The 24,595-nt window shown below is 54.9% G+C and overlaps 2 protein-coding genes across 3 annotated transcripts in view; one reads left to right on the top strand and one right to left on the bottom strand.

Annotated features, from left to right (window-relative positions):
• Nucleotides 1-469: 469 nt before the first annotated feature.
• ppp3ccb (protein phosphatase 3, catalytic subunit, gamma isozyme, b) lies at nucleotides 470-15,285 on the top strand. Of its 2 annotated transcripts, none has more exons than XM_030084217.1 (14): nucleotides 470-1,062; nucleotides 3,972-4,169; nucleotides 4,262-4,386; nucleotides 5,883-5,994; nucleotides 6,191-6,336; nucleotides 6,769-6,908; nucleotides 9,287-9,364; nucleotides 9,850-9,944; nucleotides 10,038-10,163; nucleotides 11,425-11,502; nucleotides 11,688-11,772; nucleotides 12,532-12,629; nucleotides 13,027-13,053; nucleotides 13,939-15,285. In XM_030084217.1, the coding sequence occupies exons 1-14, from the start codon at nucleotides 1,011-1,013 to the stop codon at nucleotides 14,109-14,111; spliced, it is 1,533 nt and encodes a 510-aa protein (XP_029940077.1). In that variant the 5' UTR covers nucleotides 470-1,010; the 3' UTR covers nucleotides 14,112-15,285. The 2 variants fall into 2 exon arrangements, with proteins under 2 accessions (XP_029940077.1, XP_029940076.1); XM_030084216.1 differs by having other exon boundaries at nucleotides 13,930-15,285.
• Nucleotides 15,286-17,432: 2,147 nt separating this feature from the next.
• Nucleotides 17,433-24,595, bottom strand: part of dmtn (dematin actin binding protein) — an 11,313-nt gene continuing 4,150 nt past the window's right edge. Inside the window, exons 2-16 of the mRNA XM_030084227.1 lie at nucleotides 24,310-24,342; nucleotides 24,138-24,218; nucleotides 23,895-24,038; nucleotides 21,426-21,470; nucleotides 21,001-21,109; nucleotides 20,607-20,651; nucleotides 20,209-20,349; nucleotides 20,023-20,117; nucleotides 19,816-19,915; nucleotides 19,592-19,641; nucleotides 19,398-19,443; nucleotides 19,182-19,189; nucleotides 18,991-19,056; nucleotides 17,646-17,726; nucleotides 17,433-17,575 (exon numbers count right to left, since the gene is read on the bottom strand). Coding sequence (XP_029940087.1) covers nucleotides 17,462-17,575; nucleotides 17,646-17,726; nucleotides 18,991-19,056; nucleotides 19,182-19,189; nucleotides 19,398-19,443; nucleotides 19,592-19,641; nucleotides 19,816-19,915; nucleotides 20,023-20,117; nucleotides 20,209-20,349; nucleotides 20,607-20,651; nucleotides 21,001-21,109; nucleotides 21,426-21,470; nucleotides 23,895-24,038; nucleotides 24,138-24,218; nucleotides 24,310-24,318 — 1,134 coding nt within the window. The 5' untranslated portion in view covers nucleotides 24,319-24,342 and the 3' untranslated portion in view covers nucleotides 17,433-17,461. The remainder of the gene's footprint in view (nucleotides 17,576-17,645; nucleotides 17,727-18,990; nucleotides 19,057-19,181; nucleotides 19,190-19,397; nucleotides 19,444-19,591; nucleotides 19,642-19,815; nucleotides 19,916-20,022; nucleotides 20,118-20,208; nucleotides 20,350-20,606; nucleotides 20,652-21,000; nucleotides 21,110-21,425; nucleotides 21,471-23,894; nucleotides 24,039-24,137; nucleotides 24,219-24,309; nucleotides 24,343-24,595) is intronic.

The raw sequence follows: 24,595 nt of genomic DNA, 5'->3' as shown, positions 1-24,595 counted from the left end.
ATGGTTGTGTTGATTGTGTGTGTGTTTGTGTGTGTGTGTGTGTGTGTGTGTGTTAGCCAGAGTGTGTGCCGTGTGTGTCCACGTGGTGGCGCTCTGCTCCTCCCGTGCAGGTCGGACAGAATCATAACTCAGTAATTGAAAAATGATGAACTTTTTGCGTGTATTGTGTGTTTTTGTTGTTGTCTTTCTGACCTTGGTGTCTTCTTGAGGAGCGTTCTTCTGTTTTTGTAGTTGTAACTGTAGTTTTCCTGTCTGTGTTTTTGTGTCTTCTCGGGGTATTTTGTGTTACTTTGTGCACGCCGAATTGTTGGTTTGTATTAATTGTTTGTGTTTCAGTTGTTTTGTTGTTGTGTAGTTCGGCTGGTGCCGTGCGGAGCCGTGCGGTTCCGTGCGGTTCCGTGCGGGACTGGCGGGATGCGGAGGCGGCGCGTTGATCTGACATTAAAACTACATTACCCACAACCCCCCGCGTCGAGCCATGTTGTAGGAAATCCGCTTGCGGCGGATTATTGTAATCCGACAGCGGTCTGGAGACACATCGGATCACGACGGGAAAAAAAGGGAAAGCTGGAGCGGCGGCCTGGAGCTGATGCGCCTCGTCCGAGAATAAAGGGATCAAGTCGGCGATGATCCGCCGCGCCGCGCGCCGCAGCTGAAGCCAGAGATCGGCGCCGCCCGGGCCGCTTCCTGGACCTCCGTCCGCCCCGCGGTGACAGCGGCTCGGCAGCCCTGCAGCAGCGGCAGCGGAGCCCGGTCCGAACCCCCTCCCTCCCTCCGTCCCTCGCCCCTCCGCCCCGGCAGCTCTGCCTCCAGCCCGGCTCCGCTCGGCTCGGCTCGGCTCGGCTCGGCTCGGCTCGGCTCGCGCTGCCCGCGCTGAGACGCTCCGCTCCGCTCCGCCGCTCCCAGGCTAGCGCGGCTAGCTGCCCTCGGCTAGCTCGCTAGGCTAGTCCGGAATTTGTCAAGTTTCCCTCCGGACCTCGGCTCGTCGCCTCCGGCCCGCAGCGGCCAGGATGTCGGTGAAAGAGACGAACAAGCAGTCGACCGTGGAGCGACCCGTCAAAGGTAGGCGGCTCTCCCTCTGCCTCCCCCCGCCGCTCCGCTCCCCGCAGCAGCTGGAACTCATCCCGGCAGCTGTCAGCGCGAGCGGGGCTGCTGCTCCACCCAGCCCGCAGCTGGAGCTCCTCCACCCGCAGCTGGAGGCTCCTCCACCCGCGGCTGGAGGCTCCTCCACCCGCGGCTGGAGGCTCCCCCACCCAGCCCGCGGCTGGAGGCTCCTCCACCCAGCCCGCGGCTGGAGGCTCCTCCACCCGCAGCTGGAGGCTCCTCCACCCGCAGCTGGAGGCTCCTCCACCCAGCCCGCGGCTGGAGGCTCCTCCAGCCAGCCCGCGGCTGGAGGCTCCTCCAGCCAGCCCGCGGCTGGAGGCTCCTCCACCCGCGGCTGGAGGCTCCTCCACCCAGCCCGCAGCTGGAGGCTCCTCCACCCAGCCCGCGGCTGGAGGCTCCTCCAGCAGAGCCAGATGTTGGGCTGGAGGAGCTGCAGGCAGCCGCCCTGTCAGAGTTAAAGTGGGCCCAGGATGGAACCCTGAGGAACTCCACTGTCTCGAGCTTCTAGCCCTGCTCTGCTTCTACACCTCGTGAGACCAAGATGAAGTTTTTGGAGAGTAAAAAACCAGAGACGGTTTGGTAGAACTGGTGAACTGGTTCTGTTGTTCTTCTTTTTTAACACACACACACACACACACACACACACACACACACACACACACACACACACTCAGTACAGACTTAGGTGTCAGTGAAATGTTTGGTTTTCATTCCTGGGGAGTCGGAGGTGGAGGTGAAGGGACAGAGCAGACAGACAGGAAGTTAACCTGGCCTTCAGTGTCAGTGTCTCAGACTGGACGTGTGTCCTCGCTGGGAGACTCGATGGCGTCTGATTGGCTCCCATCAGACTGAACGTGTGTATTTTGGCGCCGTGTCGGCGGCGTTTGATTGGCTCACGCGGTTTGGAAGCTTACCGGCGTAAAGCTGCTTTAAAGCTGCCTCCTCAAAGCTGCTCAGACAGGAAGTGGACGGTCCGCCGCCGCCGCCAACCTGTCGACTCACGGCGGCGCTCTGGAACCTTCGGATCGCGGGTCGGACGCCGCGGTTATCAGAGCTAGCTAGTTTAACTCGTTGAGAAGCCTTGGTTAATCGGTTCGCCGTCCTCCAGGAAGTGACTGGCGGCGGTCCATTCAGACCCCGCCCACTCACCACCACAGGTTCCAGTGCTAGCTGACTAACCCGCTAGCTAGCTAACTAACTAACTAGCTAACTAACAACTAACTAACAGCAAACTGTTTACACAGTGACGGCGCTCAGAGCTCCCAGCGTGGAACTTTTTAAAAATGCTTCAACTCCGTCTCCATGGAAACGGAGAAACTCAACTTCCCTGAAGCTGATCTGGAAGGCCGTGGTGAGTCGGGACCGGAGGGACTCCGTGGAGGTACTGGTTCTGAAACGTTGAAGCTGCTGAGAAGCCGGACCGCCAGACCCCTCCCTCCGGTCCCGGAACCCGGCGTGGCGTGAAGACGGCGCTCTCAGGAGGATCAGCTGATCTGCTGATCTCCGTCTCTCCCTGTTTGCCGGTTCCGCCCTGAATCCACCGGCTCCAGATCCTGCTGACGGATCCGTCTCCTCGCCGTCCCGCCTGCGGCCGCTCGCCGCTCCGCCCGCCGCTCCGCCCGCCGCTCCGCCCGCTTTACTCACTGCTGCTAATCCAATCAGGTGGCAGGATTCAGTCCTCATCCACCATTGATCTGTGGGCCCCACGGCGGAGCTCCACCCTGGGCCCTGTTCTGCTGAACACTCAGGATTTACTTCAGAAATAAATATCTTTTTGTCTTTTTGCCTGAAGAACCGGCCTGCTCTCTGCTCTCATCAAGTTGTTTCATTCTGGAAAACTTTAATATATGAGACTTACCTTTTTAAAGCAAAACTTTAACAAAAACCACCTTATAATGTACATTTTTTTCCGAGTTTTTTTACATAAACATGTTTAGTGTTGAGTTTCAGAATCTTCACATCTTGTCGAATTAATTGAAGTTCTTATGTTCTGATTTTGGTGGAATTTTTCACCACAGTTCTCAAATGGAACATTTCTGGTTTAAAACAGATGTTCCACCTTTCTGCTTTAAAGCTGTTTGGGGTGCTAATGGACGCTAGCATGCTAATGGACGCTAGCATGCTAATGGACGCTAGCATGCTAATGGACGCTAGCATGCTAATGGACGCTAGCATGCTAATGGACGCTAGCATGCTAATGGACGCTAGCATGCTAATGGTGCTGAATGCAGGAGTTTGCTTGGTTGATGCTGCATTCAGGTCCAGCATGGAAAATCCCACACTCTTCCACTCCTTCACAGTCGATGCGTTCAGGGACCGTTTGACTTTACATGACTCGGTAGAACCGACGGGGTTCGGTGGGCGCCGATAACAGAACCGGGTTCTACCGTCCCCAGTGTGTCTGACTCAGACAAACCGAGGCAGAAATATGGTTCCACAGCGTCACCTGACCCGGAACCGGTCCCTGAAAGTCCCGGTCCCGGTCCCGGTCCCGGTCCTGGTCCTGTCACTCGCCGATGGAGCGCTGGAGGACGGCGTTTCCACTGAGCGTCGGAGGAAAGGTGGAGGAGCGAGGAGAGGCGGGCGGCGGCCTGTCCCTCCTCTCCGGGTTCTCCTGCCCGTGAACCAGTTCAGGTCCTGCGCTCTGATTGGCTGAGAGAGCGACCTGGTTTGGTTTCAGAGTGAAAGTAGACCAGCAGGTCTCAGCGCCTCGGCGAGCGCGGCGGGGGGGCGGGGCTTCTGAAAACCTGGATGATGCCTCCTGACTGTGTGTGTGTGTGTGTGTGTGTGTGTGTGTGTGTGTGTGTGTGTGTGTGTGTGTGTGTGTGTGTGTGTGTGTGTGTGTGTGTGTGTGTGTGTGTGTGCAGCCGTGCCGTACCCCCCCGGGACCCGGCTGGGCGTGGCGGACCTGTACGTGGACGGCCGGCCCAGCGTGGAGCTGCTGAAGGCCCACCTGGTGAAGGAGGGCCGGCTGCAGGAGGAGGCGGCGCTGCGCATCATCAACGAGGGCGCCGCCATCCTGCGCCAGGAGAAGTGCATGCTGGAGGTGGAGGCCCCCATCACAGGTGGGCCCGGGACGGGACCGGGGCCAGGGCAGGACTCGCTGTAGACCGATGTAACGGTGTGTGTGTGTGTGTGTGTGTGTGTGCGTGCGCAGTGTGCGGAGACGTCCACGGCCAGTTCTTCGACCTGATGAAGCTGTTTGAGGTGGGCGGGTCCCCCAGCAGCACCCGGTACCTCTTCCTGGGAGACTACGTGGACCGAGGCTACTTCAGCATCGAGGTGGGACACAGACACAGACACACACACACACACACACACACACACACACACACACACACACTTGGTTCTGTCTCTTTGTAGTCATTATATATCTCGTTGTGGAATATCAGTGTGTGTGTGTGTGTGTGTGTGTGTGTGTGTGTGTGTGTGTGTGTGCATGCATGGTGGGGAGGCGCACACCCACGTGTGAACAACATGAGGAGCAGAGCTCAGTCCCGTCTGTGCAGTGCATTATGGGTAGCGCTGCTGCTCAGATGGTCGGTGGCGGACAGGTGGTGAAGTGGAGCGCACAGACACTGAGGAGGAGGACTGACTGCTCCACCTGCCGCTTTATACACACACACACACACACACACACACACACACACACACACACACACACACACACACACACGCCGTGCAGTCATCACACGGGTCCAGGCAGCCCTGAGCTCAGCCTCACAGGTCAGGAGGCTTCTGCAGATCTGCCTGAAAGACAGAACTCAGGTTTAAATTTTCGGGAGGTTTTTCCACTGCTGTATGCTTCCATTCCAGAGTTTAGTCTGCTCCTCCTCCTCCTCCTCCTGCTTCCTCCTCCTCCTCCTCCTTCCTCCTCTTCCTCCTCCTCCTCCTCCTGCTTCCTCCTCCTCCTCCTCCTCCTCCTCCTCCTCCTCCTCCTCCTCCCCCCTCCTTCCCCTGCTGCGCCTCCTCCTGCTGACCTGCCTTACAGACGAACACAGGGGCAGAATCCCCCTCTCTTGACTTCCTGTCCTCCTCTCAGCCTGATGGAGGTGAAGGGATGTCTGTATTCCCTGAGATTAGACTGTAAGGCATACCTCCACCTCAGCTGACGAGACGCTTCATTGTGAACGTGCCTGAGGAGGAATAAACAGTGGCGTAAATTTTCCCAGAGGCACCACCTCCTGTGTGCGGTCCAGACAGGCGCCATGTTGTCTGATCACCGAGACGTTTCTGGTTAATTTCCCTCAAAGAAAAACTCAAAGCAGCAGCGTCCCTCTTTACTGCTGTGACGCAAGTGTTCCCAGAGTTTAGCCTGGAAGGCAGCAGCTCCATGAAGTTTCTGTTGAAGTGCCTGCAGGACAGAATCGGGGAATAGGACTCCCTCTCTTGGCTTGGCGTCCCGATTCGTTCTGAGCTGTACCGAGTTCTCGGGCGCGTCGGAGGGAAGAAGGCGGCCTTCAGGACTAACTCGGGGGAAACGCTTGCCCACTGGGCGGTCTGCGTTCCAGAGTGCAGTCTGTCAGGCAGCGCCTCGGCTCCAGCGATTTCTCCATGAAGAACAGACTCGGGGGATTCGTGTGTTTTCGGTTCCCTGAGTTTTGTCTGTAAGGCTCCTCATGCTGTTTCTGCCTGAAGGGCTCGAAAGGTCGCGTTTGGACGCAAGTCTGGAGTTTCTCCTTCTTACAGCCTGCATCCATCTGCACACACACACACACACACACACACACACACACACACACACACACACTAACCCTGTCCTCTTGGTGTGTGTGCAGTGTGTATTGTACCTGTGGGCTCTGAAGATCAACCACCCAAACACCCTGTTCCTGCTCAGAGGAAACCACGAGTGCCGACATCTCACAGAGTACTTCACCTTCAAACAGGAGTGTAAGAGACACACACACACACACACACACACACACACACACACACACACACACACACACACACACACACACACACACACACACACACACACACACACACACACTCCTGCTTCAATGCATGACTCAGTAACCTTTCTTTCTCTGTGTGTGTCTTGTGTATGCTGTGTTGTTTTGTGTGTGTGTGTGTGTGTGCGCAGGTAAGATAAAGTACTCGGAGTGTGTGTACGACGCCTGCATGGAGGCGTTTGACTGCCTCCCTCTGGCTGCTCTTCTTAACCAGCAGTTCCTCTGCGTCCACGGAGGCCTGAGTCCCGAGATCACCTGTCTGGACGACATCCGCAAGGTGAGTCTGCAGGGGTCCGCCCCGATCCCGGGTCCGATCAGAACCTGGCCCCCGATCCTGGCTCCGATCAGAACCTGGCCCCCGATCCTGGCTCCGATCAGAGCCTGGGCCCCGATCCCTGCTCCGATCAGAGCCTGGCCCCCGATCCCGGCTCCGATCAGAACCTGGCCCCCGATCCCGGCTCCGATCAGAACCTGGCCCCCGATCCCGGCTCCGATCAGAACCTGGCCCCCGATCCCGGCTCCGATCAGAACCTGGCCCCTGATCCCGGCTCTGATCAGTAGACCTCAGCTGTGGTGTTCCTCAGGGTGCGGTCCTTGGCCCAGAGACAGTGAAGCTGGCAGGCCGCTGCTCAGTGTCTGTCTGAACTGACCCTGTGTTGTTCTTGTTGTTGTTGTTGTGTTGTTGTGTTGTTGTGTTGCGATGTCTCAGCTGGACCGCTTCAAGGAGCCGCCGGCCTTCGGGCCGATGTGCGACCTGCTGTGGTCGGACCCGGGCGAGGACTACGGCTCGGAGAAGACGCAGGAACACTTCTGCCACAACAGCGTGAGGGGCTGCTCCTACTTCTACAGGTGGGAACATGCTAACGCTAATGCTACAGTACCTGCTCATGCTAATACCAGAGCTCACAGGAATGCTAATGCTACTACTACTTGCTAACGCTAATGCCAAAGCTCACATGAATGCTAATGGCAAGGCTACTACTACCTGCTAACGCGAATGCAAGAGCTCATATGGAAGCTAATGCTGCTAATGCTGCTACTACTGCTAATGCCAAAGTTTACATGAATGCTAATGCTACCTCCTGCTGCTCAGTGAGATGCTAATGCTGCTGCTGCTCAGTGAGACGCTAATGCTGCTGCTCAGTGAGATGCTAATGCTGCTGCTGCTCAGTCTGATGCTAATGCTGCTGCTCAGTGAGACGCTAATGCTGCTGCTGCTCAGTCTGATGCTAATGCTGCTGCTGCTCAGTGAGACGCTAATGCTGCTGCTGCTCAGTCTGATGCTAATGCTGCTGCTGCTCAGTGAAACGCTAATGCTGCTGCTGCTCAGTCTGATGCTAATGCTGCTGCTCAGTGAGACGCTAATGCTGCTGTTCAGTGAGATGCTAATGCTGCTGCTGCTCAGTCTGATGCTAATGCTGCTGCTCAGTGAGACGCTAATGCTGCTGCTGCTCAGTCTGATGCTAATGCTGCTGCTGCTCAGTGAGATGCTAATGCTGCTGCTGCTCAGTGAGACGCTAATGCTGCTGCTGCTCAGTGAAACGCTAATGCTGCTGCTGCTCAGTCTGATGCTAATGCTGCTGCTCAGTGAGACGCTAATGCTGCTGTTCAGTGAGATGCTAATGCTGCTGCTGCTCAGTCTGATGCTAATGCTGCTGCTCAGTGAGACGCTAATGCTGCTGCTGCTCAGTCTGATGCTAATGCTGCTGCTGCTCAGTGAGATGCTAATGCTGCTGCTGCTCAGTGAGACGCTAATGCTGCTGCTGCTCAGTGAGACGCTAATGCTGCTGCTGCTCAGTGAGACGCTAATGCTGCTGCTGCTCAGTGAGATGCTAATGCTGCTGCTGCTCAGTGAGACGCTAATGCTGCTGCTGCTCAGTGAGACGCTAATGCTGCTGCTGCTCAGTGAGACGCTAATGCTGCTGCTGCTCAGTCTGATGCTAATGCTGCTGCTCAGTGAGACGCTAATGCTGCTCGCCCTTCAGTTTTTCCTGTCCGTCTCTGTCCTGTCGTGTCTCACACTCGCTCTACATTCACTAGCATCAGCGTCTCTAAGGCTGTTAGCAATAGCCTCAGTTAACGCTTCCGCTCGTCCTGCTGCTCATGAAATTGTTTATAATGCTAATGCCGGTGGTGCAGATGTCCCGGTGTTGCTAATGCTAATGCTGCAGTAGCAGAGTGGCTGTTCCACTGCTGTGGAGCAAAACGACAAAACATTCCTCTTCTAATCCCAGCTGATTAAAGCTTTTACAAACAATGGCTTATCTGTGGATAAGTGAGGGCTGTTTAAATCCACCTCTCTCACTCTCTCTCTCTCACACACACACACACACACACACACACACACACTCACTCACTCTGACAGTGTATTAGCCTCTGTTAGCCGTTACGAGCTGAAAGCTTCTTTCAGTGTCGCTTTAATCGCTGCCGTCTGCTGCCGCTTCGCTAAACTGTCTGAGCACTCTGAAAACACACACCTGGAGTGAGACCATACCACGAGGGCCTCACCCTGCTTCACACCGCTTCACCCCGCTTCACCTCGCTTCACCCTGCTTCACCCCGCTTCACCCCGCTTCACCCCGCTTCACCCCGCTTCACCCCGCTTCAATCTGCTTCACCCTGCTTCACCCCGCTTCACCCCGCTTCACCCCGCTTCAATCTGCTTCACCCTGCTTCACCCCGCTTCACCCTGCTTCACCCCGCTTCACCCCGCTTCACCCCGCTTCACCCCGCTTCAATCTGCTTCACCCTGCTTCACCCTGCTTCACCCTGCTTCACCCCGCTTCACCCCGCTTCACCCCGCTTCACCCCGCTTCAATCTGCTTCACCCTGCTTCACCCTGCTTCACCCTGCTTCACCCCGCTTCACCCCGCTTCACCCCGCTTCACCCCGCTTCAATCTGCTTCACCCTGCTTCACCCTGCTTCACCCTGCTTCACCCTGCTTCACCCCGCTTCACCCCGCTTCACCCCGCTTCACCCCGCTTCATAAAGCTTCACTGTTATTGAGACGTTCAGTCTGGTTTGAGTCCGTTTCGTTTCGTCCGGTCAGGACTAGTTTTCAGACTAGTTTCTCTGGTTTTCATTCCTCATTTCAGCACTTTTAGCATCTCAAGATGACACAGCTGTTGTTGTCATGGTAACAGAAGGGTTAACGTGTGTGTGTGTGTGTGTGTGTGTGTGTGTGTGTGTGTGTGTGTGTGTGTGTGTGTGTGTGTGTGTCTTGCAGTTACCCGGCAGTGTGTGACTTCCTGATGAACAATAACTTGTTGTCTGTAATTCGAGCACATGAAGCTCAGGACGCCGGGTGAGTCACTGCTTCAAACCCCCAAAACAACTAACCAGCAACTAACCAGCAACCTGCCGACTGAGCCTCCGTTAAGCGAGCGAGTCAGTCAGCCAACCAACCAACTAATGTCCTCAGTAAACTAGTGACCTGCTCCCTGAACTGAGAGATGGTTAGTCCTGGTTACACCACCGCTATCTGTCCGTTTCCATGACGACGACCCTCGGAGTCACTGCTAACAGAACTGTGCGACAGCAGAAGTTCTTTAATCTGCTCAGACTGGTCTCCATGGAAACGGACGTTTTCAGAACGTTGCTGTTTAAATGCGAAACCTTTTTTTGTGTGTGTGTGTGGTGTGTGTGTGTGTGTGTGTGTGTGTGTGTGTGTGTGTGTGTGTGTGTGTGTGTGTGTGTGTGTGTGTGTGTGTGTGTGTGTGTGTGTGTGTGTGTGTGTGTGTGTGTGTGTGTGTGTGTGTGTGTGCGCGTGTGTGCGCGTGTGTGCTGCAGGTATCGAATGTACAGGAAGAGCCAGACGACAGGTTTTCCTTCTTTAATCACGATCTTCTCTGCTCCGAACTACCTGGACGTCTACAACAACAAAGGTGGGAGACGGTAACCATGACAACCAGGAGGAGGCCGCTCATCTCCACAGAAAAGTGACTGTGTGTGTCTGTGTGTGTGTGTGTGTGTTGCAGCCGCGGTGCTGAAGTATGAGAACAACGTGATGAACATCCGGCAGTTCAACTGCTCCCCTCACCCCTACTGGCTGCCCAACTTCATGGACGTCTTCACCTGGTCGCTGCCCTTCGTCGGAGAGAAAGGTGACCACACACACACACACACACACACACACACACACACACATTCTGACACAATGCTACACACTCTGTGTGTGACGGGCCAACAGGTGGTGTGTGTGTGTGTGTGTGTGTGATATAACAGCAGCAGCAGGACGCCACAGATTTGATTCATTACTCAGTTCTCGTTGTTCTTCCAGCTCTTTGTTTTGTTGTTTATTGTTGCTCCTTTAAAAACCAAACCTGCTCCACGTCCAGAACCCCGCAGAGCTGAGGCGAGGCATTCTCCACGGAACCCAGAGCGGAGCCCTGAGGAACGCCACAGCCATCAGAGCCGAGGCGCGGTGTTCCTCAGGGCTCTGCTCTGGGCTCCATGGGGATCGGGAGTGGGGGGTGCTGCGATGTTCCTCAGGGCTCCGCTCTGGGCTCCGTGGGGATCGGGAGTGGGGGGTGCCGCGGTGTTCCTCAGGGCTCCGCTCTGGGCTCCGTGGGGGGCGCCGCGGTGTTCCTCAGGGCTCCACTCTGGGCTCTGCGGGGATCAGGAGTGGGGGGTGCCGCGGTGTTCCTCAGGGCTCCGCTCTGGGCTTTGCGGGGATCAGGAGTGGGGGGTGCCGTGGTGTTCCTCAGGGCTCTGCTCTGGCCTCCGTGGGGATCAGGAGTGGGGGGTGCCGCGGTGTTCCTCAGGGCTCCGCTCTGGCCTCCGTGGGGATCAGGAGTGGGGGTGCCGCGGTGTTCCTCAGGGCTCCGCTCTGGGCTTTGCGGGGATCAGGAGTGGGGGGTGCCGTGGTGTTCCTCAGGGCTCCGCTCTGGCCTCCGTGGGGATCAGGAGTGGGGGGTGCCGCGGTGTTCCTCAGGGCTCCGCTCTGGGCTCCGTGGGGATCAGGAGTGGGGGGCGCCGCGGTGTTCCTCAGGGCTCCGCTCTGGGCTCCGTGGGGGGCGCCGCGGTGTTCCTCAGGGCTCCGCTCTGGGCTCCGTGGGGATCAGGAGTGGGGGGTGCGGCGGTGTTCCTCAGGGCTCTGCTCTGGGCTTTGCGGGGATCAGGAGTGGGGGGTGCCGCGGTGTTCCTCAGGGCTCCGCTCTGGCCTCCGTGGGGATCAGGAGTGGGGGGTGCCGCGGTGTTCCTCAGGGTTCTGCTCTTGGCTCTGTTGGGATCAGGAGTGGGGGTGCCGCGGTGTTCCTCAGGGTTCTGCTCTTGGCTCTGTTGGGATCAGGAGTGGGGGGTGCCGCGGTGTTCCTCAGGGCTCCGCTCTGGGCTCCTCTGACATTGTGCCCGGCTGTGTTTCAGTGACGGAGATGCTGGTGAACGTGTTGAACATCTGCTCTGATGACGAGCTCATGTCTGAAGGAGACGACACCGGAGAAGGTCAGAGGTCGTCTCGTCACTGCAGTCACGGAACAGACACCCGTCTGTCCTCCATGTTGGAGGACTCCCACAGGACTGAAGTGTGTTTCTTTGTGTGTTTCTCTGTGCGTTTCTCTGTGTGTGTGTGTGTGTGTGTGTGTGTGTGTATGTGTGTTTCTCTGTGTGTGTGTGTGTGTGTCCTCCAGGTGGCGCTCCAGCCGTCAGGAAGGAGGTGATCAGGAATAAGATCCGGGCCATTGGGAAGATGGCTCGAGTGTTCTCCGTCCTCAGGTTGGTTTCTCTCACTTCCTGGTTCATGTGTGGCGTTTCCTCTGTGGCGTTCCTCAGGGTTCTGTCCTCGAGCCTCTTTTATTTTGAAAGCTTGTCTTCATGCCGTCACATTCAGCCATTCAGGTGTCTGATGAAGGACTCTGGAGTCGTAGCTAGAACGGCTCCACCTGGAGGCCGGACCTGGGACCAGCAGGGTCTGTGCTGCTGCAGGTTCTGGTCGGACTCGTCTGCAGAATCCAGGTTATCGAGAGAAGACGGTTCCTTTTCCAGCGTTTGCTCCACTTTCTGTAATGACTTTGCTCTGGTTGGGCTCACGGCCTCCTTTAGTCCAGGAAGTGTGTCACAGTCTGGAGGAGCTGCACCGATCAGCAGGAGCCCAGAACTGGATCAGAACCAAACCGTCTTCACAGCAGTTTACTTCCTGTCTGCTGATTCGCCCTGACTCGCTCCGAGGTCCAGCATGAGGGGCCCAGACCAGACCAGTACGGACCGGATTCAGACTGGACCCGGACCGGATTCAGACTGGACCCGGACCAGATTCAGACTGGACCCGGACCGGATTCAGACTGGACCCGGACCGGATTCAGACTGGACCCGGACCGGATTCAGACTGGACCCGGACCGGATTCAGACGAGTTGAAGAGCAGTTCAGACTTCTGCTCTGTGTTCTAGTTAAGATGTTGTCTGAAATAAATCTTTGTGTGTGTGTGTGTGTGTGTGTGCGTGTGTGTGTGTGTGTGCGTGTGTGTGTGTGTCCAGGGAGGAGAACGAGAGCGTCCTGCAGCTGAAGGGTCTCACCCCGACAGGAACTCTTCCTCTGGGCGTTTTGGCCGGAGGACGGAGAACTCTGCAGAGCGGTGAGCGCAACACAGCTGAGCTAACGCTAATGCTAATGAAGCCTGAACTCACAGCCTGAGGCTAACACACACACACACACACACACACACACACACACACACACACACACACACACACACACACACACACACACACACACACACACACACACACACACACACTCCTATAAGCACAGAACAGTTTCACCTGAAGAGTGAGAGATGATGATGATGATGATGAAGGCTGCATTTGTCTGTGAGGGGCGGGGTTTGAATCGTGCGTGGGGCTGTGGGCGGGGCCAATGGGCTGTGGGCGGGGCTTGTGCTGTGACTGACAGTGAGCGTTTGCTGTGATGTTTAACCCCCCCACTCTCTCTCTCTGGTTTTGGGCATGGCACTCCTACTCACGCTTACACAGCCACCGTAGAGGCCGAGGAGGCACGAGGTACGACCGTCTGCCATCCCCCATCCCTCCCCCATCCCTCCCCCGTCCCCCCCATCCCCCCCCCATCCCTCCCCCGTCCCTCCCCATCCCCCCATCCCTCCCCCGTCCCTCCCGATCCTCCCCTCCCATCCTCCCCCCAATCCTGAACTATCTCCTCCGATCCTGACCCATTCCACCTGATCCTGAACCCTGATCCTCCCCGATCCTCCCCCAATACCCCGAATCCTGACCCTATCCCTCCCTGATCCTGACCCATCCTCCCTATACTGACCATCCCCCCTCCCAGTCCTGACCCGTCCCCCAGGATCCTCCCCATCCCTCTTGATCCTGACCCATCCCTCCCCATCCCCCCCTCCTAACCCACCCCTCCTATCCTGACCCATCCGTCCCGATCCTGACTCATCCCCCCCCCCAGTGTGTTGCTCGTTGAGTGTCGGTTGATGAAATGTTTCTTTAACGAGTCTCTTTGTTTCACGCTGCTCTGCTGCTGCTGCAAGTAAGTTTCTACACTGCTCTGCTGTGTGTGTGTGTGTGTGTGTGTGTGTGTGTGTGTGTGTGTGTGTGTGTGTGTGTGTGTGTGTGTGTGTGTGTGTGTGTGTGTGTGTGTGTGTGTGTGTGTGTGTGTGTGTGAAGAACCATCAGACTAGTAGAAGATTTCTATTGTATTTGTAGAGAATCAGATTCAGTCGTTAAACGTTTCAGGACAAAAGCAGCAGAAGTAACGATAAAGAAGGTTTCAGTGTTTCTGGAAGTGATTGGCTGTGGAACAGGAAGTGTGCGGTCTAGCCCCGCCCCCGCGCCTGTGAACGTTGGAGTGGTGGGAGCGGTTTATTTTGAAGGCGGCGTCTGATTGGCTCCTCCCCTCTCTGCCCGCAGCCATCCAAGGATTCAAACCGCAGCACAAGATCCAGAGCTTCGAGGAGGCGCGCGGCCTGGACCGCATCAACGAGCGCATGCCGCCGCGCCGCGACAGCACGCAGCACGACGCCGCCGCCGCCGCCGCGCCGCCGCTCAACAACCTGCCGCCAGACAAGAACGGAACCAACGCTCAGGCCTGAAGGGGGCGCCGCCGCCGCTGCTCCCTGCTCCTCCCCCTCCTTCCTCCTGCTGCTCCTCCTTCCTGCTTTTCCTTCTGCTGCACCTCCTCCTCCTCTTCCTCCTGCTGCACCTCCTCCTCCTCTTCCTCCCTCCTCTTCCTCCTCTTCCTCCCTCCTCCTCCTCTCCCCTCCTCCTCCTCCTCTCTCCTCTTCCTCTCTCCTCTTCCTCTCTCCTCTTCCTCTTCCTGCTTAATTTATTGGATCATGTTTGAATCTTCGGGTTTAAAGACTGAACAGTTTAAATCTCAAGCGTCCGCCCCGCCCCCCCTCCTCCGGAGCCCGGTTCGAGTCCCGGTCTGCTCCACTGCTCCACCGCTGCATCCGTCTGACTGACACACACACACACACACACACACACACACACACACACACACACACACACACACACACACGTCTTGCCAACATCAGTGTGACTCTGCCGAGCGAGTGTCGGTCGGTGTTTTTATGATTGTTTTCATTTGAACTGTTTCCTGTTTTTTCTTTTTTTTTTTGGTTGTTTTTTTTACATGTGAGCTGAAACGGACCGAGTGGGTGGAGGAGGGGAGGGGGGGATGGGGGGGGGGGATGGGGGGGTGAGGACGGGGGTTCGGGGGTGTTAAAGGATTTTTCCAGTTTATTAGTCAAATCTGCAGCTTCAAAATGACTGAAAATATTTCAGTTTTTTTTTTAAATCAGTGGAAAAAGCTGAAAACGACGAATCAGCTGCTGTTTATCTCGTTTCAGCGAAATTCAAGGTGACGTTTAATATTTCTGCTTTTTCTTTCAGATCCGTGTCTAAAATGTTCTGATAAATGTACAAATATTAAGAGAGAATATTCTGAGAATAAATGATTTTTTTTTGTTTGGAGGAAATGAAATTAAAATTGTCTGAATTTAAAAATGTCCTCTAAAGGCCTCCTGCTGGGCCTCCAGCCTCATGTTTGGCCCCGGTGGAGGCAGCTGAGCGGAGTTGCACATAAAGTGGAAAAACCCTGAAGAGGAGGTGGAGCAGCGGCTCGCTCCTCCCTGAATGTACAGACGGTTCGAATCCCTCCGACCCGAGACGGAGGCGACTTGTTGTGGCGTTCAGGTCCCGTGGGACCTCTCATTTCTTTACATGTTTCACTCCATTCAAATAAAAAAAGACCTGAAATGCCGCCGCCTCCGCGTCTCTTTGTGCTCGAGGCCGCCGGCGGGACAGCCAATCAGAGGCCGGCGTGGGAGGACGCCGCTGTCGGCATTGAAAACTTCTCAGGTGGAGAGTGGAGTTCCTTAGCAACAGCAATCCTCCTCATCCTCACCTGCAGGAGGCATTTGAATGCACCACGACGCTGGAGGCTGCTGGAGACGTGACATTGAACGCACCACAGCGACAACATAAGCTGTAGTCTCTTGATGAGGCGTTCACTGTCCAGCTGTCGTCCCCTGATGAGGCGTTCACTGTCCAGCTGTAGTCCCCTGATGAGGCGTTCACTGTCCAGCTGTCGTCCCCTGATGAGGCGTTCACTGTCCAGCTGTAGTCTCCTGATGAGGCGTTCACTGTCCAGCTGTAGTCTCCTGATGAGGCGTTCACTGTCCAGCTGTAGTCTCCTCATGAGGCGTTCACTGTCCGGCTGTAGTCTCCCGATGAGGCGTTCATGGTCCACCTGAGTCTCGTGGGATGAGGCGTTCACTGTCTCACAGTTCTGTGTGTGATTGATGCGTTCAAGGTAAAAACCGAGCAAAGCTTCAGGTTTTTCTCAGATTTATTGGACTCGTTCACACAAAGGGACAGAAACAGGATGAGAGGACGCAGGTGAGACCGGAGGGGTGTGTGTGTGTGTGTGTGTGTGTGTGTGTTAACAGAACTACATACGACCATGTTGATTATCAGAGCAGCGTCACTGCAGCAGGTTGGTGAAAATACAATCGTCCCATAAGTAAGAAGCAAATAAATATTTTTACAATCAGCTGTTTACACGTCTGAGTCACAGAGGAGAGCCAGCAGTCGTCACCAACTGTCTTTGAATGCACCCATCGCCGAGGAGGTCCTTGAACGCAACACGAAATTAAATGGAAGTGATTACCCAGAAGAGGCACAATATGTTAAAAAAAAGCATCAAAAAACACAATAATTCAAATAAATATAAACAATAAAACGTAATGGATGATTAAAGCGTTGATAACAAACAGCATGAATAATATATATATATATATACAACTGAAAAATATGCAAATACACAAAAATATCTTAATAAAGGAAAAACATTTACAAACTGATGAATTAGATTGAAAATAAAAAACTCCCGGGCCCCCTAAAACGTGGTACAATCAACTCAAATTACTGAAAAAAAAAAAAAGTTATCAAAAAATGGAAGAAAATCCAATATAAAATATTTTTTAAAGTTCCTTTTCTGTTTTTAAACTTTATTTTGTCTTTTTGCGTCTGGAGATTTATTCACATAAAGGAACATCTGTTCAAGCTGAGACAATAAGTGTTTTAATCTGAATGAAGTTGGAGTTAGAGCGCCCTCTGCTGGACTGCAGCCGAACTGCAGCTGTCTCACCACAAACTCATTCAAGCCCAGTTAGAAGTTTTAAAGGAGAACTTCACACTTTGAGACTTTACACTGATAAAAAAGAAGACATGTTGAACTAAAATAAATAAGAAACATCGTCAAAATAAAGTCTGATGCTCGACAGTCAACACTGAAGTGACAGAAAGCGACGAAACGAAGACAAAATCTAACCAAATCCAAACAACTGAAGTTAAAAAAACAGCATGATGAACTGAAAACAACGTTATGAACAGAAACAGCAGAACCAGAACAGTCCCGACGTTCCGTCTTCATCAGGTGTTTGTGTGATGGTGCCGCCGCCGTGCACCGGGTGGCAGTAACGAGCCGCCGCCAGCTGAGTTCCTCACGTCAGGCGTTTCGGCGGCGGCGAGCCCGGCGCTCGGCGCTTCTTCTCCACATCCGACGGCTCGAAGCTCCGGACGCTTCAGGAATGTTCAGGAAGGAAACTTTTCTCATCTCGCTTCGGAACGTTTGGAGAAACGTCTTTTAGAAAAAGTGAAAGTGGGAGGTGAGACTGGAGCTGCTCTCCTCCGGCTCCCGTCGGTGCTGGCTACAGGTGCATTATGGGTAACGTGAGTGGAGGTTAGTCTGAGTTAAAGGGTTAGTCAGGACCAGCCTTCATTAAATGATCCACAGGGGGGCGGGGCTTGGCGGGGCAGGGGGCGGGGCCAGTGCATACCCAGGCAGGTGATTAGTTAGTTTAGAGGGAGGGGCGTGTCTGATGCTTGCTGATTGGTTATCTGGTGTTTCTCCTGCTCGTGAGGTCACTTCCTGTTAGAAAAGCGAGGCTTTCTTCTTCAGCTCGTTCCGTCTCCATAGCGACAGGCGGTCGAACTCGGCCATCGGCATCCCGAACACCTGCAGGAACTCCTCTGGGGCCAGGTGCCTCTGAAAGCAGAGCAGACGGGTCAGCTGACGGGCAGCCGCCGAGCCGGGCGGCCGGGCGTCGAACCCTCACCTCCAGCCGGGTGCGGTCGACTCCGGGAGGCAGCTTACAGCGCCCCCTGTGGGTCACCATCAGAGCCTGGTAGGGGTAAACCTGGAGAGAGGAAACATCAGAGGACAGTCAGCTCCGTGGAGATGAGAGACAGACAGAGACTGACAGAGACAGACAGAGACTGACAGAGTGTCTTATAGTGTGTCACTGTGTCTTATGGTGTGTCAGAATGTGTCACAGTGTGTAACAGTGTGTTGTGGTGTGTTACGGTGTGATACAGTGTGTTACAGTGTGTAACGGTGTGTTACGGTGTGTCACAGTGTGTTACAGTGTGTTACGGTGTGCTACAGTGTGTCACAGTGTGTTACGGTGTGTCAAAGTGTGTAACGGTGCGTTAAGGTGTGTTACAGTGTGTTACGGTGTGTCACAGTGTGTTACGGTGTGTTACAGTGTGTTAGGGTGTGTTACAGTGTGTTACAGTGTATTACGGTGTGTTACAGTGTGTTAGGGTGTGTTACAGTGTGTTACAGTGTATTACGGTGTGTTACAGTGTGTTAGGGTGTGTCACAGTGTGTTACAGTGTGTCACAGTGTGTTACGGTGTGTCAAAGTGTGTAACGGTGTGTTACGGTGTGTTACAGTGTGTTACGGTGTGTCACAGTGTGTTACAGTGTGTTAGGGTGTGTTACAGTGTGTTACAGTGTATTACGGTGTGTTACAGTGTGTTAGGGTGTGTTACAGTGTGTTACAGTGTGTTACGGTGTGTCACAGTGTGTTACGGTGTGTCACAGTGTGTTACGGTGTGTCACAGTGTTACGGTGTGTCACAGTGTGTTATGGTGTGTTACAGTGTGTTACGGTGTGCCACAGTGTATCACAGTGTGTTACGGTGTGTCACAGTGTGTCACAGTGTGTAACGGTGTGTTACGGTGTGTTACAGTGTGTTACGGTGTGTTACAGTGTGTTACAGTGTGTTACGGTGTGTTACAGTGTGTTACGGTGTGTTACGGTGTGTCACAGTGTGTTACGGTGTGTTACGGTGTGTCACAGTGTGTTACGGTGTGTTACAGTGTGTTACGGTGTGTCACGGTGTGTTACGGTGTGTTACGGTGTGTCACAGTGTGTTACGATGTGTTACGGTGTGTTACAGTGTGTTACGGTGTGTCACAGTGTGTTACGGTGTGTCACAGTGTGTTACGGTGTGTTACAGTGTGTTACGGTGTGTCACAGTGTGTTACGGTGTGTCACAGTGTGTTACGGTGTGCTACAGTGTGTTACTGTGTGTTACGGTGTGTCACAGTGTGTTACGGTGTGTTACAGTGTGTTACGGTGTGTCACAGTGTGTTACGGTGTGTCACAGTGTGTTACCTTCTGCTCCAGGATGCTGGGCAGAGAGTTTCCTCGGTCCAGTCGCTCCTTGCGAGCTTCTCCGTTCTACACAAACACAACAACACTTTCTGCACTCAAGATACTACACACACACACACACACACACACACACACACACACACACACGCACACACACACACACACACGCACACACACACACACACACTCACCTGAGCAGCTGTAAGGCAGACAGAGGATCAGTGTTAGAGTCATGAATGAAACTTTTGAACAAACACAAAGAGACGAGGTCTGGCTGTTCTTCCAGTTCCAGTCTGTTCTTTCAGGCTCTGCAGCGCCGCGGTCGGTCATTTGACTCCAGCATCGTGAAGCTTCGAGGTCTGTGTTTAGTTTATTAAAGTCTGATCGTCAACAGGAGCAGCTGGTACCTGATCGTCCCTTCTCCGAGTCCGTGGAAAACTCTGCTGACTGCATCTGAGCACACACACACACACACACACACACACACACACACACACACACACACACACACACACACACACACAGTGATGAGTTATGTTCAAGCTATCCAGTTAACCTCTGCTGATCACAGAAGCTGCTGATTTATTGATCTCTGACTCACTCTGGTCAAACCGGAGCGAGACGGAGACTTCGAGGCACCGGAGGACAAACCTGGAGGACAGACAGGACAATCAGAGGAGGAGGAGGAAGAGGACGAGGAGGAAGACGAGGGGGGGGGGGTGGAGGAAGAGGGGGAGGAGGAGGAGGTGGAGGAAGAGGAGGGGGAGCAGGAGGAGGGGTGTCCAGCAGGAGGAGGGGCGTCCAGCAGGAGGCGCTGTGTCTTACTGCCGTGCGTCCTGTCGGGCAGCGACTGGGTTTTCCTCCTGAAGCTCACTTCTTTCTCTTTCTCCTCCTTCAGGATCAAACGACCCAGATTGGATTTAATCTGCAGATCGACACAAAGCAGACGATGACAACAACACAAGTTCCCCCCGGACACCCCCCCCCCCCGCAGGACCCCCACCCCCCAGGGCGACGCCCCCCCTCCCAGACCTTCTCCAGCTCCTGCTCCTGCAGCGTTGTGTTCTCCTCGCTCAGATCCTGGAGCTCGTCTTCCTCCTGCAACTTCTTCTTCCTCCACTCGATCTCTGCAGCAGGTCACATCACCCCGTTACCCCGTTACCCCGGCAACCCCAGCCTGTGCCTGTGTGTGTGTGTGTGTGTGTGTGTGTGTGTTACCCATGGCGGCCAGCGAGGGGGGGCAGGGCCAGTACTCGGTCTCGATCTTGGACGGCTGGTTGGGGTCTGGAGGCTGAGCCGCCGGGAACTTGGCCGACTGGACGACTCTGGAGGAGACGAGCTCCGGAGGCCTGGAGAGATCTGAGAGGAGCCGGTGAACACACACACACACACACACACACACACACACACACACACACACGCTCACACACACACACACACACACACACACACACACACACACACACACACACACACACGCTCACACACACACACACACACACACACACACACACACACACACACACACACACACACACACACACACACACACACGCTCACACACACACACACACACACACACACACACACACACACACACACACACACACACACACCTTGTTTGTAGATGGGGGGCTTCCTGTAGATGTTCGTCCCGTTATCTGAAAAACACAAAGACCTCAGGTCAGTTTGGGGTTCAGGTTTAGTCCAGGTTTAAGTCAGATCTAAGTCAGGTTTAAGTCAGGTTTTAGATAGGTTTAGTTTAGGTTTAGTTCAGGTTTAAGTCAGGTGGAAGTCAGACAAAGCTCAGGTTTGGCTCAACCTTAAGCCAGGTTTATGTCAGGTTTAGGTTAGGCGGAGCTCCTGAGCTCAGGTTTGATTCGTTCGCTGAGGTTCGATGAGGCTGAACTCAGGCTTAAACCAGGCTTAAGTCAGGCTTAAGCCAGGTTTAAACCAGGATTAAGCCAGGATTAAACCAGGATTAGGCCAGGATTAAGCCGTGCTGCTCACCTGGCCGGTGGAAGTGCTGCAGGCTGCCGCTGAGCTTGCGTTCTGCCTGCAGTGTCAGCGTGGAACCTCCGGGGGAAACGTTCTCACTCTCCTCCTTGAGAACCTTGACCTGAGAACCAATCAGACGAGTCAATCTGTCGACCTGCTGACCAGGTAACCCAAAAACAATGGAATGTTGTCATGGAAACGCCGTCTGGATGTTGCTGGAGACGCCATGTTCCCTCTGAGCGGAGCTGAAGTTCAAACAGACGTTCCGTTTCACATTTTAACCCCGAGAACCAGACAGAGGAGCAGGGAGAACATGGAGACTCTCAATCTGGTTTCATTCTGGGAGGTTACTGCCTGACCGTGTGTGTGTGTGTGTGTGTGTGTGTGTGTGTGTGTGTGTGTGTGTGTGTGTGTGTGTGTGTGGGAGATCCACTGACCTCAGGAGACCTGCTGGGAGACGTGGGCGGAGGAGACAGAGAACGCTGCAGACACATGTAAACACACACCGTCAGTAACCTGCACAACACCTCACAACACCACAACACAACACCTCACAACACCACAACACAACACCTCACAACACCTCAACACAACACCTCACAACACCACAACACAACACCTCACAACACCACAACACAACACCTCACAACACCTCACAACACCTCACAACACCTCACAACACCACAACACAACACCTCAACACAACACCTCACAACACCACAACACAACACCTCACAACACCACAACACAACACCTCACAACACAACACCTCACAACACCACAACACAACACCTCACAACACCACAACACAACACCTCAACACAACACCTCACAACACCTCACAACACCTCACACAGCACCACAGCGCCTCCTCCATCACCGGGAGCGGCGTTCTGCAGGGTTAAGCCAGGTTTACACTTGAACGATTCTGTGGCACGCATTGGTACCAGTCGAGTCGCAAACCACTCGTACAGTGGCGTGAAGTGTGCGTAAACCCGTCGTGACGGCGTGCCATGTCGGGACGAGAATTTTGAAATGTTCAAAATTTTGGGCACGGCAAAATACCGCGACCGGGCCGTGAACGCCTCATGAACGCGTCGTGCCAAAGCAGGAAGCACGTAAGCTGTGCGCAAACTATGCGTGAATGCGTCGTGACCGTCCGTGACACTGACGGGCGCGCATTCGCGCGCATTCCTGAACTATTCGTGAGCTGGTGGTGAACAGTGCGGGAGCCGGTTCGTGACTCCAGATTGGCACGCCTTGCCACGACAACATCGTGGCAAAAAATCGTGCAAGTGTGAACCTGGCTTCAGGCTGTTGCCTTGTTGTTCTTGATCCTCCCAGACCAGAGCCCCCCCCCCCCCCCCCCCCCCCCCCCCCCCCCCGCCTCGTTGGATGTGGTCCACAATGTCTCGATGCCGGAGGACAGATTTTGCCTCAGCCACTGCAGCAGCTGGACTCCATGTTCTCCCTGTGGCCAGACGGCGCTCATCCTCTCCAGTCTTGTTGTAGCACTCTTCGTTTCTTCGATCAGACTGGAAATGGGAAATTGCCGGCGGGGCGGCTGTGGTTCAGAGGGGAAAGAGTCGTCCCACAACTGGGATGTTGTGAGTTCGATTCCTATCTCCCGCCGTCTGCATGTCAAAAATTGTCCTTGGGCAAGACACTGAGCCCTGAGTTGCCCCCAGTGTTGCACGTCGCTTTGGACAAAAGCGTCTGCTAAATAAAGTTGTGGAACTGCAGCATGTCCTCCCAGACAGCCCGGTGCTGCTCCGGCAGCTCGGCAGCCCAGCCGCCTCCTGACCGGAGCGTTCAGCAGTCCCTCCAGCCTCCGGGCTGCGACACACTCTCCTCCTGATGGCGAACGGCCGCAGGAGGCGGGGCAGTGGGCCGACCTCTCATGACGGAATGCTGCGGGATTGGCCGGGTCTGATTCCTTCCGTGGAGGATGTTCTCAGCCGATGGGATGTGGGATACGAATGCCAACTATTGGTCCTCCAACATGTCAATCACGCTGGAGAAATGCTTGCGTGACGCCGTCAGCGCGCTCGTTCCGGTTATCTGCGCATTCAGAGTGTTTCTGTAGTCGTGAGCTTCGGTTTCAGCCAGTAGCTACTTACTGACGGAGAGTCTGACATCATGAAACTGGAACTGTTTCAGAAAATAAGCTTCATGAGCGAGGCCGATCGCAGAAACTGTAAACAGAGCCGTGCACGCCCGGAGATGAGGAGATCGCGCTCGCACGCTTCCAGCAGTGACCGGCGTTTCCTCGGGAGGAGCAGCAGAGCGGGCAGGACGGTCTGGCGCTGCGCGTTTTTCAAAAAGCCAGTAACAGACGTTTGGCTTCGACTTTTGAGAAAATCGTCCTCTGTACCTTTAACGTCGTCACATCATCCATAAACACTCTGACTGGAGGAAGTCGCAGCCCACTGTCCAGTCGCCGACCCCCAGCCACGCACTCTGACGCTGGGATGATGAGCTCCGTCGCCACGGTGACGGCCAGTGGAGAGACGGGACACCTCCCCATGATGCCTCTCTCCAGCAGCGGCCACCCAGGACAGGTCTGGAACGTCTGCCTGGACCGGCCTCCAGACTCTCCGGGACACGGAGAACTTGAACGCCTCCCAGAGCGTCTCATGAGGGCGGAGCCAAGAGCATTCGCAAGGTCAAGGAGTCCGAGGAGTCCGAGGAGTCCGAGGAGACGCTGTCCCGGTTCCCCTGCTGCTGCAGTCTGGGAACAGGTGATGCTGGCAGGTTCCATCCAGCCTGAGCAGCCTGGAGCTCCGCCCACATCACTCGCTTCAGCTTCCAGGACGGTGTGTGTGTGTGTGTGTGTGTGTGTGTGTGTGTGTGTGTGTGTGTGTGTGTGTGTGTGTGTGTGTGCGTGTGTGTGTGTGTGTGTGCACCTCTCTGCGGGGGGGGTCCAGGGGGGAGAAGCTGAGGTGGGGCTGGTAGGTCATCAGGTCGGGTCGCTCCACCTGCAGGATGGCTTTGTCTCTGGGCAGAGCGGCCAGGTCCCTGTAGGCCACCAGCTGGTCGTCCACCCGGGCCTGGACACACACACACACACACACACACACACACACACACACACACTCAGTCTCTGTTCTGACTGTTTCTGTCGTTGTTTCTGTGAATCTTGGGCTCACCGTGATGCCGGCGGCTGGAGAGCCCGGTGCGCTGGGAGCCCTGGAGGACGACAGGCTGACGGAGGACATCCGTCCCTCCACCTGGACAGGAGGACAGGAGGACAGGAGGACAGGAGTGTGTGTGGTGTGTGTATGGTTGACTTGGCTGAAGCATCTGGGAGGTGTGTGTTACCTTCTGCATGGCGGCGTCCCGACGGCGGCGAAGCTGAAACACAGAGACAGAAACCAGCAGGTCAGCAGGGAGCCGGAACGTCCTCTGACACCCGAACACATCGCGGAGCCGGAACGTCCTCTGACACCCGAACACATCGCGGAGCCGGAACGTCCTCTGACACCCGAACACATCACAGAGCTGGAATGTCCTCTGACACTTGAACACATCACGGAGGCGGAACGTTGTGATTCAATTAATTTCTGTTTTGTTTTGGGTTTTTTTGGTCTCCATCGCAGCTCGCTGC

This window comes from Salarias fasciatus (genome assembly GCF_902148845.1).
Source record: "Salarias fasciatus chromosome 7 unlocalized genomic scaffold, fSalaFa1.1 super_scaffold_4, whole genome shotgun sequence".
In the NCBI taxonomy this organism is placed as follows: domain Eukaryota; kingdom Metazoa; phylum Chordata; class Actinopteri; order Blenniiformes; family Blenniidae; genus Salarias; species Salarias fasciatus.
Note: the sequence above shows the minus strand (reverse complement) of the source record. Positions and strands in the feature narration are given on the sequence as shown.

Bases quoted from the DNA above. Each gene is read 5' to 3' on its own strand.
- ppp3ccb (XM_030084216.1), top strand. From the start codon at position 1,011: ATGTCGGTGAAAGAGACGAACAAGCAGTCGACCGTGGAGCGACCCGTC. The intron at 5,995-6,190 runs GTAAGAGACACA...GTGTGTGCGCAG, and splicing joins CTTCACCTTCAAACAGGAGT to GTAAGATAAAGTACTCGGAG. The intron at 9,945-10,037 runs GTGGGAGACGGT...TGTGTGTTGCAG, and splicing joins GGACGTCTACAACAACAAAG to CCGCGGTGCTGAAGTATGAG.